This window comes from Coregonus lavaretus (genome assembly GCF_964263955.1).
Source record: "Coregonus lavaretus genome assembly, contig: HAP1_SCAFFOLD_573, whole genome shotgun sequence".
Classification (NCBI taxonomy): domain Eukaryota; kingdom Metazoa; phylum Chordata; class Actinopteri; order Salmoniformes; family Salmonidae; genus Coregonus; species Coregonus lavaretus.
In genome coordinates, this window is record NW_028162982.1 from 102,581 (window position 1) to 123,248 (window position 20,668).

A 20,668-nucleotide genomic window follows, 5' to 3' on the forward strand; every position below is an offset into this window, starting at 1 on the left:
TAGTACCCTGGCGATAACCTTAACACTAAGTAGTACCCTGATGATAACCCTAACACTAAGTAGTACCCTGATGATAACCCTAACACTAAGTAGTACCCTGGCGATAACCTTAACACTAAGTAGTACCCTGATGATAACCCTAACACTAAGTAGTACCCTGATGATAACCTTAACACTAAGTAGTACCCTGATGATAACCCTAACACTAAGTAGTACCCTGGCGATAACCCTAACACTAAGTAGTACGCTGGATATAACAGCCAGACATGAGAGGAGAGAGGGAGGAAGGAGGGAGAGCAAGGGTATGGAGGGATTTCAATGCCAACAGAAATTGGATTTGAATTCCATAATTTTGCATTTGTATTAGGATATTGAATTTGAATTTAATATTTTTGATTTGAAATTCAGTTCTAAAATTATATTTTTCGATTTCATTGAATATTTAAATTCAATATTTATATATTCAGTTTCAATAAGGTAGATATTGCATTCATTATCTGTGTATCAAGTTGACAAACTATCATTTTAAGTTTATCAAAGTTTCATCCATTGAACTTCTCAGATGGATTCAGATTCAGTTTTCAAATTCAGTTCTCTAAATTCAGATTCAAGCCAAATTCATTGGAGAAAAAAAAAATTAAACATGCCACATTGGCTTCAGAAACCGACAGAAGCTTCTGTTAACCATAGACTGAATTTGATTCTATCTGTTCTCCTCTACAATTACTGGCTGGCAAAGTACCAGGATGTTGTCTCTGGTTTTGAATCTGAATTTAGAGAACTGAATTTGAAAACTGAATCAATATCCTAACACAAATTCAAAATTATGGAATTCAAATACGATCTGTTTGCACTGAAATCGCTCCCTAAAGTGGAAAGAGGGAGGCAGATAGTGAAGGAAAGAGAGCGAGAGGAAAAGGGGGATATGTTGAGGGAGGGAGGGAGGAAAAATAAGGAACAGCATGTCAGAAATCAGCTCAATGTAATTGAAGAATCCATACACTCTAACCACTTCTGGGAAAATTGGAAAACACTAAACAAACAACAACACGAAGAGCTATCTATCCAAAACGGCCGTATAACAAAGAACCAACAGCAAAAACATATACATGATCAAATACAAATCTTAGAATCAACTATTAAAGACTACCAGAACCCACTGGATTCTCCAATTACATTGAATGAACTACAGGACAAAATACAAACCCTCCAACCCAAAAAGGCCTGTGGTGTTGATGGTATCCTCAATGAAATGATCAAATATACAGACCACAAATTCCAATTGGCTATACTTAAACTCTTTAACATCATCCTTAGCTCTGGCATCTTCCCCAATATTTGGACCCAAGGACTGATCACCCCAATCCACAAAAGTGGAGACAAATTTTACATTTTAGTCATTTAGCAGATGCTCTTATCCAGAGCGACTTACAGTTAGTGAGTGCATACTGAAAATTTGACCCCAATAACTACCGTGGGATATGCGTCAACAGCAACCTTGCATTATTAACAGCAGACTCGTACATTTCCTCATTGAAAACAATGTACTGAGCAAATGTCAAATTGGCTTTTTACCAAATTTCTGTACGACAGACCACGTATTCACCCTGCACACACTAATTGACAAACAAACCAAAACAAAGGCAAAGTCTTCTCATGCGTTGCTGATTTCAAAAAAGCTTTTGACTCAATTTGGCATGAGGGTCTGCTATACAAATTGATGGAAAGTTGAGTTGGGGGAAAAACATACGACATTATAAAATCCATGTACACAAACAACAAGTGTGCGGTTAAAATGAGCAAAAAATACACACATTTCTTTCCACAGGGCCGTGGGGTGAGACAGGGATGCAGTTTAAGCCCCACCCTCTTCAACATATATATCAACGAATTGGCGAGGGCACTAGAACAGTCTGCAGCACCCGGCCTCACCCTACTAGAATCTGAAGTCAAATGTCTACTGTTTGCTGATGATCTGGTGCTTCTGTCCCCAACCAAGGAGGGCCTAAACATCAGCGCCACAGGTAACTTCCACAAAGCTGTGAACGATCTGAGAGACAAGGCAAGAAGGGCCTTCTATGCCATCAAAAGGAACATAAAATTCGACATACCAATTAGGAACTGGCTAAAAATACTTGAATCAGTTATAGAACCCACTGCCCTTTATGGTTGTGAGGTCTGGGGTCCGCTCACCAACCAAGAATTCACAAAATGGGACAAAACACCAAATTGAGACTGCATGCAGAATTCTGCAAAAATATCCTCAGTGTACAACGTAAAACACCAAATAATGCATGCAGAGCAGAATTAGGCCGATACCTGCTAACGATCAAAATCCAGAAAAGAGACGTGAAAATCTACAACCACATAAAAGAAAGCGATTCCAAAACCTTCCATCACCTACAGAGAGATGAACCTGGAGAAGAGTCCCCTAAGCAAGCTGGTCCTGGGGCTCTGTTCACAAACACAAACAGACCACACAGAGCCCCAGGACAGCAACACAATTAGACCCAACCAAATCATGAGAAAACAAAAAAAGAGATTTACTTGACACATTGGAAAGAATTAACAAAAAAACAGAGCAAACTAGAATGATATTTGGCCCTAAACAGAGAGTACACAGTGGCAGAATACCTGACCACTGTGACTAACCCAAAATTAAGGAAAGCTTTGACTATGTACAGACTCAGTGAGCATAGCCTTGCTATTGAGAAAGGCCGCCGTAGGCAGACCTGGCTCTCAAGAGAAGACAGGCTGTGCACATTGCCCACAAAATGAGGTGGAAACGGAGCTGCACTTCCTAACCTCCTGCCAAATGTATGAACATATTAGAGACTCATATTTCCCTCAGATTACACAGACCCACAAAGAATTCGAAAACAAACCCAATTTTGATAAACTCCCATATCTATTGGGTGTAATAGCAGTGTGCCATCACAGCAGCAAGATTTGTGACCTTTTTGCCACAAGAAAAGGGCAACCATTGATGAACAAACACCATTGTAAATACAACCCATATTTATGTTTATTTATTTTCCCTTTTGTACTTTAACTATTTGCACATAATATGACATTTGACAATGTTTTTATTCTTTTGGAACTTTTGTGAATATAATGTTAAATATATTTTTTATTTTTTATTGTTTATTTCACTTTTGTTTATTATCTATTTCACAACGTTTCCCATGCCAATAAAGCCCTTAAATTGAAAATTGAAAATGGAGGGAGGCAGATAGAGAGGGAAAGAGAGACGGGGGGGGGGACGGGGGGGGGGATATGTTGAGAGGTAGATGGAGGGAATGCACAACAGATCCTCGGAACCTCCTCTCCACTCTGTCTGAACAACTTCCTGCCCCGTTTCCCATCCGAGAGCGAGACAGAGAGAAGAGCGAGAGAGAGAGGAGCGAGAGACGGGACAGAGAGAGAGGGGACAGAGAGAGAGAGGAGAGAGAGAGAGGGGACAGAGAGAGAGGACAGAGAGAGAGAGGACAGAGAGAGAGGGGACAGAGAGAGAGAGGGGACAGAGAGAGAGGACAGAGAGAGAGAGGAGACAGAGAGAGAGAGGGGACAGAGAGAGAGAGGAGAGAGAGAGAGAGGAGAGAGAGAGAGAGGAGAGAGAGAGAGGGGAGAGAGAGAGAGAGGGGAGAGAGAGAGAGAGAGGGGAGAGAGAGAGAGAGAGGAGAGAGAGAGAGAGGGGACAGAGAGAGAGAGGAGAGAGAGAGGGGACAGAGAGAGAGAGGAGAGAGAGAGAGAGAGGAGAGAGAGAGAGGGGACAGAGAGAGAGAGAGAGGAGAGAGGGGACAGAGAGAGAGAGAGGAGAGAGAGGGGACAGAGAGAGAGAGAAGAGAGAGGGGAGAGAGAAGAGAGAGGGGACAGAGAGGAGAGAAGAGAGAGAGGAGAGTGTGGGGGGACAGAGAAAGAGGAGAGAGTGAGGGGACAGAGAGAGAGGAGAGAGTGAGGGGACAGAGCGAGAGGAACGAGAGATGGGACAGAGAGAGAGGAGCGAGAGACGGGACAGAGAGAGAGATGAGCGAGAGACGGGACAGAGAGAGAGAGAGGAGCGAGAGACGGGACAGAGAGAGAGAGAGGAGAGAGAGACGGGACAGAGAGAGGAGCGAGAGACGGGACAGAGAGACATAGGGCGGGAGGGAGATAGAAAACAGAGGAGGAGGAGGAGGGAGGAGGAATAGAGGGAGGAGGAAGAGAAAAATGGATAGCAGAAAGAAAGGATGTGTCAGTTTATTTAAAAGGAAGAAGTTAGTCGTCTGCTCTCCTTTACTAATGACAACCAGCTGGACAAAAGGGAGGGAGGGAGGGATGGAAGGGAGGGGACAGAGAGGGAGAGCTGGAGGTATCTGATATGCTATAGTTAGAGAGAGAGACAGTCTGATATATTATAGTTAGAGAGACAGTCAGTCTGATATATTATAGTTAGAGACAGTCAGTCTGATATATTATAGTTAGAGAGACAGTCAGTCTGATATATTATAGTTAGACAGTCAGTCTGATATATTATAGTTAGAGACAGTCAGTCTGATATATTATAGTTAGAGACAGTCAGTCTGATATATTATAGTTAGAGAGACAGTCAGTCTGATATATTATAGTTAGAGAGACAGTCAGTCTGATATATTATAGTTAGAGACAGTCAGTCTGATATATTATAGTTAGAGAGGCAGTCAGTCTGATATATTATAGTTAGAGAGACAGTCAGTCTGATATATTATAGTTAGAGACAGTCAGTCTGATATATTATAGTTAGAGAGACAGTCAGTCTGATATATTATAGTTAGAGAGACAGTCAGTCTGATATATTATAGTTAGAGACAGTCAGTCTGATATATTATAGTTAGAGACAGTCAGTCTGATATATTATAGTTAGAGACAGTCAGTCTGATATATTATAGTTAGAGACAGTCAGTCTGATATATTATAGTTAGAGAGACAGTCAGTCTGATATATTATAGTTAGAGACAGTCAGTCTGATATATTATAGTTAGAGACAGTCAGTCTGATATATTATAGTTAGAGAGACAGTCAGTCTGATATATTATAGTTAGAGACAGTCAGTCTGATATATTATAGTTAGAGACAGTCAGTCTGATATATTATAGTTAGAGAGACAGTCAGTCTGATATATTATAGTTAGAGACAGTCAGTCTGATATATTATAGTTAGAGACAGTCAGTCTGATATATTATAGTTAGAGAGACAGTCAGTCTGATATATTATAGTTAGAGAGACAGTCAGTCTGATATATTATAGTTAGAGAGACAGTCAGTCTGATATATTATAGTTAGAGAGACAGTCAGTCTGATATATTATAGTTAGAGAGACAGTCAGTCTGATATATTATAGTTAGAGAGACAGTCAGTCTGATATATTATAGTTAGAGAGAGTCAGTCTGATATATTATAGTTAGACAGTCAGTCTGATATATTATAGTTAGAGACAGTCAGTCTGATATATTATAGTTAGAGAGACAGTCAGTCTGATATATTATAGTTAGAGAGACAGTCAGTCTGATATATTATAGTTAGAGAGACAGTCAGTCTGATATATTATAGTTAGAGACAGTCAGTCTGATATATTATAGTTAGAGACAGTCAGTCTGATATATTATAGTTAGAGAGACAGTCAGTCTGATATATTATAGTTAGAGACAGTCAGTCTGATATATTATAGTTAGAGACAGTCAGTCTGATATATTATAGTTAGAGACAGTCAGTCTGATATATTATAGTTAGAGAGACAGTCAGTCTGATATATTATAGTTAGAGACAGTCAGTCTGATATATTATAGTTAGAGAGACAGTCAGTCTGATATATTATAGTTAGAGAGACAGTCAGTCTGATATATTATAGTTAGAGAGACAGTCAGTCTGATATATTATAGTTAGAGACAGTCAGTCTGATATATTATAGTTAGAGAGACAGTCAGTCTGATATATTATAGTTAGAGAGACAGTCAGTCTGATATATTATAGTTAGAGAGACAGTCAGTCTGATATATTATAGTTAGAGACAGTCAGTCTGATATATTATAGTTAGAGAGACAGTCAGTCTGATATATTATAGTTAGAGAGACAGTCAGTCTGATATATTATAGTTAGAGAGACAGTCAGTCTGATATATTATAGTTAGAGACAGTCAGTCTGATATATTATAGTTAGAGAGACAGTCAGTCTGATATATTATAGTTAGAGAGACAGTCAGTCTGATATATTATAGTTAGAGACAGTCAGTCTGATATATTATAGTTAGAGAGACAGTCAGTCTGATATATTATAGTTAGAGAGACAGTCAGTCTGATATATTATAGTTAGAGAGACAGTCAGTCTGATATATTATAGTTAGAGAGGCAGTCAGTCTGATATATTATAGTTAGAGACAGTCAGTCTGATATATTATAGTTAGAGAGGCAGTCAGTCTGATATATTATAGTTAGAGAGACAGTCAGTCTGATATATTATAGTTAGAGACAGTCAGTCTGATATATTATAGTTAGAGACAGTCAGTCTGATATATTATAGTTAGAGAGACAGTCAGTCTGATATATTATAGTTAGAGACAGTCAGTCTGATATATTATAGTTAGAGACAGTCAGTCTGATATATTATAGTTAGAGACAGTCAGTCTGATATATTATAGTTAGAGACAGTCAGTCTGATATATTATAGTTAGAGAGACAGTCAGTCTGATATATTATAGTTAGAGACAGTCAGTCTGATATATTATAGTTAGAGACAGTCAGTCTGATATATTATAGTTAGAGAGACAGTCAGTCTGATATATTATAGTTAGAGACAGTCAGTCTGATATATTATAGTTAGAGACAGTCAGTCTGATATATTATAGTTAGAGAGACAGTCAGTCTGATATATTATAGTTAGAGACAGTCAGTCTGATATATTATAGTTAGAGACAGTCAGTCTGATATATTATAGTTAGAGAGACAGTCAGTCTGATATATTATAGTTAGAGAGACAGTCAGTCTGATATATTATAGTTAGAGAGACAGTCAGTCTGATATATTATAGTTAGAGACAGTCAGTCTGATATATTATAGTTAGAGAGAGTCAGTCTGATATATTATAGTTAGACAGTCAGTCTGATATATTATAGTTAGAGACAGTCAGTCTGATATATTATAGTTAGAGAGACAGTCAGTCTGATATATTATAGTTAGAGAGACAGTCAGTCTGATATATTATAGTTAGAGAGACAGTCAGTCTGATATATTATAGTTAGAGAGACAGTCAGTCTGATATATTATAGTTAGAGAGAGTCAGTCTGATATATTATAGTTAGACAGTCAGTCTGATATATTATAGTTAGAGACAGTCAGTCTGATATATTATAGTTAGAGAGACAGTCAGTCTGATATATTATAGTTAGAGAGACAGTCAGTCTGATATATTATAGTTAGAGAGACAGTCAGTCTGATATATTATAGTTAGAGACAGTCAGTCTGATATATTATAGTTAGAGACAGTCAGTCTGATATATTATAGTTAGAGAGACAGTCAGTCTGATATATTATAGTTAGAGACAGTCAGTCTGATATATTATAGTTAGAGACAGTCAGTCTGATATATTATAGTTAGAGACAGTCAGTCTGATATATTATAGTTAGAGAGACAGTCAGTCTGATATATTATAGTTAGAGACAGTCAGTCTGATATATTATAGTTAGAGAGACAGTCAGTCTGATATATTATAGTTAGAGAGACAGTCAGTCTGATATATTATAGTTAGAGAGACAGTCAGTCTGATATATTATAGTTAGAGACAGTCAGTCTGATATATTATAGTTAGAGAGACAGTCAGTCTGATATATTATAGTTAGAGAGACAGTCAGTCTGATATATTATAGTTAGAGAGACAGTCAGTCTGATATATTATAGTTAGAGACAGTCAGTCTGATATATTATAGTTAGAGAGACAGTCAGTCTGATATATTATAGTTAGAGAGACAGTCAGTCTGATATATTATAGTTAGAGAGACAGTCAGTCTGATATATTATAGTTAGAGACAGTCAGTCTGATATATTATAGTTAGAGAGACAGTCAGTCTGATATATTATAGTTAGAGAGGCAGTCAGTCTGATATATTATAGTTAGAGACAGTCAGTCTGATATATTATAGTTAGAGAGGCAGTCAGTCTGATATATTATAGTTAGAGAGACAGTCAGTCTGATATATTATAGTTAGAGACAGTCAGTCTGATATATTATAGTTAGAGACAGTCAGTCTGATATATTATAGTTAGAGAGACAGTCAGTCTGATATATTATAGTTAGAGACAGTCAGTCTGATATATTATAGTTAGAGACAGTCAGTCTGATATATTATAGTTAGAGACAGTCAGTCTGATATATTATAGTTAGAGACAGTCAGTCTGATATATTATAGTTAGAGACAGTCAGTCTGATATATTATAGTTAGAGAGACAGTCAGTCTGATATATTATAGTTAGAGACAGTCAGTCTGATATATTATAGTTAGAGAGACAGTCAGTCTGATATATTATAGTTAGAGACAGTCAGTCTGATATATTATAGTTAGAGACAGTCAGTCTGATATATTATAGTTAGAGAGACAGTCAGTCTGATATATTATAGTTAGAGACAGTCAGTCTGATATATTATAGTTAGAGAGACAGTCAGTCTGATATATTATAGTTAGAGACAGTCAGTCTGATATATTATAGTTAGAGACAGTCAGTCTGATATATTATAGTTAGAGAGACAGTCAGTCTGATATATTATAGTTAGAGAGACAGTCAGTCTGATATATTATAGTTAGAGAGAGTCAGTCTGATATATTATAGTTAGACAGTCAGTCTGATATATTATAGTTAGAGACAGTCAGTCTGATATATTATAGTTAGAGAGACAGTCAGTCTGATATATTATAGTTAGAGAGACAGTCAGTCTGATATATTATAGTTAGAGAGACAGTCAGTCTGATATATTATAGTTAGAGAGACAGTCAGTCTGATATATTATAGTTAGAGACAGTCAGTCTGATATATTATAGTTAGAGAGACAGTCAGTCTGATATATTATAGTTAGAGAGACAGTCAGTCTGATATATTATAGTTAGAGAGACAGTCAGTCTGATATATTATAGTTAGAGACAGTCAGTCTGATATATTATAGTTAGAGAGACAGTCAGTCTGATATATTATAGTTAGAGACAGTCAGTCTGATATATTATAGTTAGAGACAGTCAGTCTGATATATTATAGTTAGAGAGACAGTCAGTCTGATATATTATAGTTAGAGAGACAGTCAGTCTGATATATTATAGTTAGAGAGACAGTCAGTCTGATATATTATAGTTAGAGAGACAGTCAGTCTGATATATTATAGTTAGAGAGACAGTCAGTCTGATATATTATAGTTAGAGAGACAGTCAGTCTGATATATTATAGTTAGAGAGACAGTCAGTCTGATATATTATAGTTAGAGAGACAGTCAGTCTGATATATTATAGTTAGAGAGACAGTCAGTCTGATATATTATAGTTAGAGAGACAGTCAGTCTGATATATTATAGTTAGAGAGACAGTCAGTCTGATATATTATAGTTAGAGAGACAGTCAGTCTGATATATTATAGTTAGAGAGGCAGTCAGTCTGATATATTATAGTTAGAGACAGTCAGTCTGATATATTATAGTTAGAGACAGTCAGTCTGATATATTATAGTTAGAGAGACAGTCAGTCTGATATATTATAGTTAGAGAGACAGTCAGTCTGATATATTATAGTTAGAGACAGTCAGTCTGATATATTATAGTTAGAGACAGTCAGTCTGATATATTATAGTTAGAGACAGTCAGTCTGATATATTATAGTTAGAGAGACAGTCAGTCTGATATATTATAGTTAGAGACAGTCAGTCTGATATATTATAGTTAGAGACAGTCAGTCTGATATATTATAGTTAGAGACAGTCAGTCTGATATATTATAGTTAGAGAGACAGTCAGTCTGATATATTATAGTTAGAGAGACAGTCAGTCTGATATATTATAGTTAGAGACAGTCAGTCTGATATATTATAGTTAGAGAGACAGTCAGTCTGATATATTATAGTTAGAGAGACAGTCAGTCTGATATATTATAGTTAGAGAGACAGTCAGTCTGATATATTATAGTTAGAGACAGTCAGTTGGGAAACCGTCAAACAGTAAAGGGGTGTGTCTTCCTCTCCTCTCAGCCAAGCCTGTGTGTCCTACCCACAATGCCTATGTGTCCTACCCACAATGCCTATGTGTCCTACCCACAATGCCTGTGTCCTACCCACAATGCCTGTGTCCTACCCACAATGCCTGTGTAAACCATGACAACACCCAACGGTCAGAGCGAGAGACTGTTAATATTTATTGTTTATTTCACTTTTGTTTACTATCTACTTCACCTGCTTTGGCAACGTTTACATACGTTTCCCATGCCAATAAAGCCCTTAAATTGAAATTGAGAGAGAGAGAGAGAGAGAGAGAGAGCGAGCGAGAGCGAGAGAAAGAAAGAGACTGAGGAAAGGGGGAGAGAGAGATTGGAGAGATTGAGAGAGATAAATGGGGAGAGAATATAAGGAGGAGGAAAATAAAAAAACTAAAGAAGAATGGAGTCCTGCTATATTCTCTTCTATAGAAACACCCAACTCAACCTTTACCTCTGAATAAAGAAAGAGGGAATGGAGAGATTGATAGATGGTTAGAAGAAGAATAGAGGGTGGAGACGAGTTTTACAATAACAAAAGGAAAGGGAGGGAGGGAGGTCAGAGGAAAGGTGACTGACTGGGACTATTAAAAGAGAGAGAGGGAGAGAGGTAGAGATTCAACTATTGATTTGGGAGAAGAGGATAATTCATGGAAGTGTGTTTTGACTTTTAACCCTTTACACTCATACAGTGGGGAAAAAAGTATTTAGTCAGCCACCAATTGTGCAAGTTCTCCCACTTAAAAAGATGAGAGAGGCCTGTAATTTTCATCATAGGTACACGTCAACTATGACAGACAAAATGAGAAAAGAAAATCCAGAAAATCACATTGTAGGATTTTTAATGAATTTATTTGCAAATTATGCGGGAAAATAAGTATTTGGTCAATAACAAGTTTCTCAATACTTTGTTATATACCCTTTGTTGGCAATGACACAGGTCAAACGTTTTCTGTAAGTCTTCACAAGGTTTTCACACACTGTTGCTGATATTTTGGCCCATTCCTCCATGCAGATCTCCTCTAGAGCAGTGATGTTTTGGGGCTGTCGCTGGGCAACACAGACTTTCAACTCCCTCCATTTTCTATGGGGTTGAGATCTGGAGACTGGCTAGGCCACTCCAGGACCTTGAAATGCTTCTTACGAAGCCACTCCTTCGTTGCCCGGGCGGTGTGTTTGGGATCATTGTCATGCTGAAAGACCCAGACACGTTTCATCTTCAATGCCCTTGCTGATGGAAGGAGGTTTTCACTCAAAATCTCACGATACATGGCCCCATTCATTCTTTCCTTTACACGGATCAGTCGTCCTGGTCCCTTTGCAGTAAAACAGCCCCAAAGCATGATGTTTCCACCCCCATGCTTCACAGTAGGTATGGTGTTCTTTGGATGCAACTCAGCATTCTTTGTCCTCCAAACACGACGAGTTGAGTTTTTACCAAAAAGTTATATTTTGGTTTCATCTGACCATATGACATTCTCCCAATCCTCTTCTGGATCATCCAAATGCACTCTAGCAAACTTCAGACGGGCCTGGACATGTACTGGCTTAAGCAGGGGGACACGTCTGGCACTGCAGGATTTGAGTCCCTGGCGGCGTAGTGTGTTACTGACGGTAGGCTTTGATACTTTGGTCCCAGCTCTCTGCAGGTCATTCACTAGGTCCCCCCGTGTGGTTATGGGATTTTTGCTCACCGTTCTTGTGATCATTTTGACCCCACGGGGTGAGATTTCTTCAAACCAAGCTGCTTACCTATTGCAGATTCAGTCTTCCCAGCCTGGTGCAGGTCTACAATTTTGTTTCTGGTGTCCTTTGACAGCTCTTTGGTCTTGGCCATAGTGGAGTTTGGAGTGTGACTGTTTGAGGTTGTGGACAGGTGTATTTTATACTGATAACAAGTTCAAACAGGTGCCATTAATACAGGTAACGAGTGGAGGACAGAGGAGCCTCTTAAAGAAGAAGTTACAGGTCTGTGAGAGCCAGAAATCTTGCTTGTTTGTAGGTGACCAAAATACTTATTTTCCACCATAATTTGCAAATCAATTCATTAAAAATCCTACAATGTGATTTTCTGGATTTTTTTTCCTCAATTTGTCTGTCATAGTTGACGTGTACCTATGATGAAAATTACAGGCCTCTCTCATCTTGTTAAGTGGGAGAACTTGCACAATTGGTGGCTGACTAAATACTTTTTTTTCCCCCCACTGTACATGTACAGTGAGGGAAAAAAGTATTTGATCCCCTGCTGATTTTGTACATTTGCCCACTGACAAAGACATGATCAGTCTATAATTTTAATGGTAGGTTTATTTGAACAGTGAGAGACAGAATAACAACAACAAAATCCAGAAAAACGCCTGTCAAAAATGTTATAAATTGATTTGCATTTTAATGAGGGAAATAAGTATTTGACCCCTCTGCAAAACACGACTTAGTACTTGGTGGCAAAACCCTTGTTGGCAATCATTTTGGTCTCATCTGACCACAACACTTTCACCCAGTTCTCCTCTGAATCATTCAGATGTTCATTGACAAACTTCAGACGGCCCTGTATATGTGCTTTCTTGAGCAGGGGGACCTTGCGGGCGCTGCAGGATTTCAGTCCTTCACGGCGTAGTGTGTTACCAATTGTTTTCTTGGTGACTATGGTCCCAGCTGCCTTGAGATCATTGACAAGATCCTCCCGTGTAGTTCTGGGCTGATTCCTCACCGTTCTCATGATCATTGCAACTCCCCGAGGTGAGATCTTGCATGGAGCCCCAGGCCGAGGGAGATTGACAGTGCTTTTGTGTTTCTTCCATTTGCGAATAATTGCACCAACTGTTGTCACCTTCTCACCAAGCTGCTTGGCGATGGTCTTGTAGCCCATTCCAGCCTTGTGTAGGTCTACAATCTTGTCCCTGACATCCTTGGAGAGCTCTTTGGTCTTGGCCATGGTGGAGAGTTTGGAATCTGATTGATTGATTGCTTCTGTGGACAGGTGTCTTTTATACAGGTAACAAACTGAGATTAGGAGCACTCCCTTTAAGAGTGTGCTCCTAATCTCAGCTCATTACCTGTATAAAAGACACCTGGGAGCCAGAAATCTTTCTGATTGAGAGGGGGTCAAATACTTATTTCCCTCATTTAAATGCAAATCAATTCATAACATTTTTTACATCATAACAGTTTTTCTGGATTTGTTTGTTGTTATTCTGTCTCTCACTGTTCAAATAAACCTACCATTAAAATTATAGACTGATCATTTCTTTGGTCAGTGGGCAAACGTACAAAATCAGCAGGGGATCAAATACTTTTTTCCCCTCACTGTATATGGGTTGAAAAATGCAGCTTTGGGCTCCTCATAAGGTCCTAAAATTGGAACACAGTTACAGACTCTGTGCTTTGACTGACCACCATTCTGAACTTAAGGCTCTGTGCTTTGACTGACCACCATTCTGAACTTAAGGCTCTGTGCTTTGACTGACCACCATTCTGAACTTAAGGCTCTGTGCTTTGACTGACCACCATTCTGAACTTAAGGCTCTGTGCTTTGACTGATCACCATTCTGAACTTAAGGCTCTGTGCTTTGACTGATCACCATTCTGAACTTAAGGCTCTGTGCTTTGACTGATCACCATTCTGAACTTAAGGCTCTGTGCTTTGACTGATCACCATTCTGAACTTAAGGCTCTGTGCTTTGACTGATCACCATTCTGAACTTAAGGCTCTGTGCTTTGACTGATCACCATTCTGAACTTAAGCACCGCACGCAACAGGAAGTTGCCCCAATCCCTCCCGCTAATTGGGCAACTTTTTGCAAATGTTTTGTTGTCCGAGTGTGGGAAATACTGTAAATGAAGGAGGGACTCAATGTATTTTGAAAGATGAGATGTTGATGATTATAATAAATACCGCTTTGATGTCATACAAGCACGCCAGACACCCGTAAGTCTAAATGTGCACTTCACGTTTCTATATCATAACTCATGTCATGTACAGTGTCAACGTTAAATGATCACTATGTTCGCTGTACAGTTATAAGATAACATGGCGTTATACCCTGTGGACCTGAAGCATCTGAAGGTACTCATTGCCCCGTGAAAGCCTAACACTGTAAGATGGTATTTTATAACTTAGCTAGTCATGTTGGCAATAAAAAAACAAGCTTTGAAATGATGCCCACACCTGACCCAGATTGCGATTTATAAAATGGACCGTTTTTTTGGATTGCGTAAACAAAACAGCAGAAATTGTGTGATGGAAGGGATGCAGGGTTGTGTTCCAAACAAAACAACTACCAGTGTGTTTGCTCTGGTTCCTCAACATCACAGCTAGGAGTGCTAAAACAAAAAACACCTTCTAGTTGAAGACTCTTCTTTGAGTCATAAAAGTGAATTGAAATAATGTAGGAACTGTTGCACACTTGAGGTGTGTGGCCACTTGGGAGACACCAGTTAGTCCTCTCACTCAAACCCTTGTCATTGTTTTGGTCTTATGTTTCACCTACCCCGCATTTTCCAGGAATATTCTTATCATGTTACTGAATGCATCCAGAGTATTTTCAGATTTCGTTATCCACAAAAAGTACAGTAAAAGTAAGACGGAATAATAATTTCCCCGTTATCTCCAAACTGTTCCCTTTCAATTGCTACCATGGTTACGCTTTTCATATTTCTTCTGTAAGAAAAATGTCAATATATCCATATGGGCCAGGAGTGTAAAGGGTTAACAACCTTTCTTTACTTCCTGTCATGGTTACCGTAGTGACGTAGTGTCATACTAAGATTATTGTATGCTGCACTAAGAACAGCCATCTAGATATAACAGTAGATTATTATTTTTATTTTTATTTCACGTTAGTCAGTCAAAACTAGATGTTGAACTAACATCTGTGCCCGGTGGGAATACTACGATGTAGGGAATAGGTTGCCATTTGGGACTGAAAGCCTTCATTTCCCAATGGGCCCTATATAGTGCACTACTTTACTAGGGTCTTATGAGTTTCCCAATGGGCCCTATATAGTGCACTACTTTACTAGGGTCTTATGAGTTTCCCAATGGGCCCTATATAGTGCACTACTTTACTAGGGTCTTATGAGTTTCCCAATGGGCCCTATATAGTGCACTACTTTACTAGGGTCTTATGAGTCTCCCTGTGGGCCCTGGTCAAAAGTAGTGCACTAAATAGGGAATAGGGTGTCATTTGGGACGCAAGTCTATTTCTCCTTCCCTGGGGCATACTAGCCCGTCTATAAACAGTATCAACGACAGCCTTAGGATGGCTTAGTGTCTTCTGCTACAGATCAGATATTGACCATACATGCCTTTAGAGCAAATATACAGCGGAAAGAAATTACAGACACAGAGAGAGACAGAGAGAAAAGTTTTGGAAACATTAAAAATACAATGACCCCCTCTCATATTATTACCAAGCCCTGCAATGCCAAGAGCTGAGCAAAGAAAAGAGTCCCCTCATCCAGCTGGTCCTGGGGCTGAGTTCACAAACCTATTCTACTAACACACTGAAGACTCAGATCAATCAGAATAAACCAAATTACAACACAGTCAAAACAGAACTACACTGCTTATTGGGAAACACAAGCACAAAGCAAAATGCAGTGCTATCTGGCCCTAAATCGACAGAACACCGTGGCTAACTATTTGACCATGGTTACTGAAAACCTTAGAAAAACCTTGACAAAGTACAGGCTCAGTGAGCACAGCCTTGCCATTGAGAAGGGCAGACACAGGAAAACCTGGCTCCCTGTAGAGGAAAGGCTGTGCAACCACTGCACCACAGCAGAACCTGAGAAAGAGCTGCATTTCCTGACAAAATGTCAAAAATATAAAACAATTAAAGTGTAATTTCCCCAAATTTGAAACCCTTATTCAAGGTTTCAAAGACCTCTCTGATGAGGATAGGCTACCCGTCCTGTTGGGGGAGGACGCAGAGAGCTGTGGGTTGGCAGCGCACTACATTGCTGCCTGCCATAAGATGAGGGACAGTGTCTGACAGACCAACCAACCTGCACATGTCCTCTATATTGTTATTGTTCAATGGTTATTTTGACCCTTGGTTATTGTTGCTACTGTTGTCCCGTTGACAATATTGATTATTATTATTTTAATTATGTTAATATTGTAAATCTCCAATCGCAATATGTACATTGTTACGTCATGCCAATAAAGCAAATTACATTAAATTAAATTGAGGGGGAGAGAGAGAGAGAACAGGGGTAGAGAGAGAGAGAGCGATAGAGAGACAGAGAGCGAGAGAGAGAGAGAGAGCACGAGACAGAGAGAGAGAGCGCGAGACAGAGAGAGAGAGCGCGAGACAGAGAGAGAGAGAGCCAGACAGTGAGAGAGCTAGACAGACAGTGAGAGAGCGATAGAGGGAGAGGGAAGAGTTAATTTGGGGCCTGAAATTTGATTCAATACATGAGGCCCTCCCTCACATGACCAACTGGCCGAGTTTGCGTCCCAAATTACACCCTATTCCCTTTATAGCAGACTAATTTCCTACAGGGCTCTGGTGAAACGTAGTGCATTACATAGGGAATAGGGTTCCATTTGGAACACAGACCAAATGTCTGGACTAATGAGGTGCAGAGAGCAGGAAAACAACATCCGGGAGGGAGAGAGAGAGAGAGGGAGAGTGAGAGAGAGGGAGTGAGAGATATGGGGGGTGAGTGAGAGAGAGAAGGAGGGTGTGAGAGAGAAGGAGGGTGTGAGAGAGAGGGAGAGTGTGTGTGAGAGAGAGGGGGAGTGTGTGAGAGAGAGGGGGAGTGTGTGTGTGAGAGAGAGGGAGTGAGAGATAGGGGGGTGAGTGAGAGAGAGATGGAGGGTGTGAGAGAGAGGGAGTGTGTGTCTGTATTTGAGAGAGAGGGTGTGTGAGAGACGGAGAGGGTGTGTGTGAGAGAGAGGAGTGAGAGATATGGGGGGTGAGTGAGAAGAGAGGGAGGGTGTGTGAGAGAGAGGGAGGGTGTGTGAGAGAGAGGGAGGGTGTGTGAGAGGTAGAGGGTGAGTGAGAGAGAGGGTGAGTGAGATAGAGGGTGAGTGAGAGAGAGAGGGAGAGGGTGTGAGAGAGGGAGAGGGTGTGTGAGAGAGAGGGGGAGGGTGTGTGAGAGAGAGGGGGAGGGTGTGTGAGAGAGAGGGGGGGGGTGTGAGAGAGAGAGGGGGAGGGTGTGTGAGAGAGAAAGGGAGACGGTGTGTGAGAGAGAAAGGGAGACGGTGTGTGAGAGAGAAAGGGAGACGGTGTGTGAGAGAGAGAGGGAGGGTGTGTGAGAGAGAGGGAGGGTGTGAGAGAGAGGGAGGGAGACGGTGTGTGAGAGAGAAAGGGAGACGGTGTGTGAGAGAGAGAGGGAGGGTGTGTGAGAGAGAGAGGGAGGGTGTGTGAGAGAGAGGGAGGGTGTGTGAGAGAGAGGGAGGGTGTGAGAGAGAGGGAGGGTGTGAGAGAGAGGGAGGGTGTGAGAGAGAGAGAGAAAGGGAGACGGTGTGTGAGAGAGAAAGGGAGACGGTGTGTGAGAGAGAGGGAGGGTGTGAGAGAGAGGGAGGGAGACGGTGTGTGAGAGAGAGAGGGAGGGTGTGTGAGAGAGAGGGAGGGTGTGTGAGAGAGAGAGGGAGGGTGTGTGAGAGAGAGAGGGAGGGTGTGTGAGAGAGAGGGAGGGAGACGGTGTGTGAGAGAGAGAGGGAGGGTGTGTGAGAGAGAGGGAGGGTGTGTGAGAGAGAGAGGGAGGGTGTGTGAGAGAGAGAGGGAGGGTGTGTGAGAGAGAGAGGGAGGGTGTGAGAGAGAGGGAGGGTGTGAGAGAGAGGGAGGGTGTGAGAGAGAGGGAGGGTGTGAGAGAGAGAGAGAGAGAGGGAGGGTGTGAGAGAGAGAGAGAGAGAGGGAGGGAGGGTGTGAGAGAGAGAGAGAGAGAGAGGGTGAGAGCGAGAGGGAGGGTGAGTGAGAGAGAGGGTGTGTGAGAGAGAGGGAGACGGTGTGTGAGAGAGAGGGAGGGTGTGTGAGAGAGAAAGGGAGACAGTGTGTGAGAGAGAGGGAGGGTGTGTGAGAGAGAGGGAGGGTGTGTGAGAGAGAGAGGGAGGGTGTGTGAGAGAGAGAGGGAGGGTGTGTGAGAGAGAGGGAGGGTGAGAGAGAGGGAGACGGTGTGTGAGAGAGAGGGAGGGTGTGTGAGAGAGAAAGGGAGACAGTGTGTGAGAGAGAGGGAGGGTGTGTGAGAGAGAGGGAGGGTGAGTGAGAGAGAGGGTGTGTGAGAGAATGTGTGTGAGACAATTCCTACAGACAATTCCTTCGACCTCATGGCTTGGTTTTTGCTCTGATATGCATTGTCAACTGTGGGACCTTATATAGACAGGTGTGTGCCTTTCCAAATCATGTCCAATTTTACCACAGGTGGACTCCAATCAAGTTGTAGAAACATCTCAAGGATGATCAATGGAAACAGGATGCACCTGAGGCCAATTTTGAATATAGTAGCAAAGGAACAGTGGGGGGAGGGGAGGAGAGAGAGCTAGAAGAGATAGTGAAAGGACTCACCGTGTTGGCCCCACCAGACTCACCGTGTTGGCCCCACCAGACTCACCCTGTTGGCCCCACCAGACTCACCGTGTTGGCCCCACCAGACTCACCCTGTTGGCCCCACCAGACTCACCGTGTTGGCCCCACCAGACTCACCATGTTGGCCCCACCAGACTCACCATGTTGGCCCCACCAGACTCACCGTGTTGGCCCCACCAGACTCACCCTGTTGGCCCCACCAGACTCACCGTGTTGGCCCCACCAGACTCACCGTGTTGGCCCCACCAGACTCACCGTGTTGGCCCCACCAGACTCACCGTGTTGGCCCCACCAGACTCACCGTGTTGGCCCCACCAGACTCACCATGTTGGCCCCACCAGTCCAGTAAAGGAAGAATCCATCTGGGTCTACCTTCAGAGTGACGAGGGTGGGATTGCTGCTGTTGGGCTCCTACACACACACACACACACACACACACACACACACACACACACACACGTTAATACATCGGGATATACACACTGTGCACATATGACCAAAATGTGACCGGCCGAGGTTCGAAGCCAGGTCTCATGCATGCCACAAAACTGTGCCAGCCTGCTGAGCTAAAGCCTAGGCATTAGCTGGGGGGAGCTAATGCAAGTCTTCAGGTCTCAGACACAGGTCTAATACCTTGAGTCTCAGGTCCAATGCTGGCTATGGGCAGGGGCAGAGAGAGAAATAAAACGCATATTAACCTTTTCTATTAGTTTACTGCATTAGACGGGGTAGGATCAGCTTCCCCTCACCCAATCCTAAACGTAACCATTAGTGGGGAAAATGCTACACTGACCCAAGATCAGGCTCTAGGGGAAACTTCACCCTACAGATTGGACGACGAAAGGTGTGAGTTCTATATCATGTATTTCCCTTCCTATGATTGAACCACCCTACATTGAGTTTGGCCTCAGTGTTTTGGCTACAGGGGGAGAGGAGGAGGAATGAGGGTGGCCACAATATTGTCTTAACTGTATAAATGTATCATTCTTAAATCATCTGTACAGATCTAGGATCAGCTTAACCTAACCTTAATGATTAGGGCCAAACACAAAACGGACATTGGATCAGTGTCTAAGATGCACTATGTAGAAATCACTCCGCCATTTCCTGGTTGCTAAAATTCTAATCGTTTTCCTAATTTCAGTTTATGTGATAAAACAATAGGGCTGGTCGACTGTTTGGTCGGTAGGCTGTTGGTCGGTAGGCTGTTGGTCGATAGGCTGTTGGTCGATAGGCTGTTGGTCGATAGGCTGTTGGTCGACCGAGATTTCTTTAGTCTAGCAATGGCAAATATATATATTTTTTTAAATGATGGCACACGAGACACCTGTCTGACTCACGCCTGTCTCAGTGGACTAATCCATTGCGGAGACCACGGGGGGGGGACGGCACAGTCCATCACTCTAAGACATGTAATACTGAAATTGTATATGGTTATATTAATGTACAAATAAATGGTGCAACACTAATAAAATCTAATATCTTAGAACATATGCGCTTTCTCCCGCGTAAGGAAACGGTCGCCATCAATGGTTCTGAAACAATATTCAGTGCGCCGTAGAATTGGCGCCTTTCTCCATGTTGCTCTGTGCATCATCGCAACGTTAACCAGCATATTGGGAATGAGAACAATGGAGGCAACAACAGCAGCAGAGACGAGGAAACAGCCCTTGCCTAATTGGCCTTGTTGTCTAAGACAATTGAGGAGAGAGGAAACCCCAACTTAATTAGGTCTATAATCAATAGCCTAACTGTTAAATGGGCCTGGCTTTATAAATCATCCATGTACACTACCGGTCAAAAGTTTTAGAACACCTACTCATTCAAGGGTTGTTTTACTTTATTTTTTACTATTTTCTACATCGTAGAATAATAGTGAAGACATCAAAACTATGAAATAA

At 41.3% G+C, this 20,668-nt stretch overlaps 1 protein-coding gene across 1 annotated transcript in view; it reads right to left on the reverse strand.

Moving 5' to 3' along the window:
• Positions 1 to 20,668, reverse strand: part of LOC311118626 (1-phosphatidylinositol 4,5-bisphosphate phosphodiesterase beta-3-like) — a 102,775-nt gene that overhangs the window by 70,587 nt on the left and 11,520 nt on the right. The window contains exon 2 of the mRNA XM_084193414.1: positions 19,092 to 19,178. Coding sequence (XP_084049540.1) covers positions 19,092 to 19,178 — 87 coding nt within the window. The remainder of the gene's footprint in view (positions 1 to 19,091; positions 19,179 to 20,668) is intronic.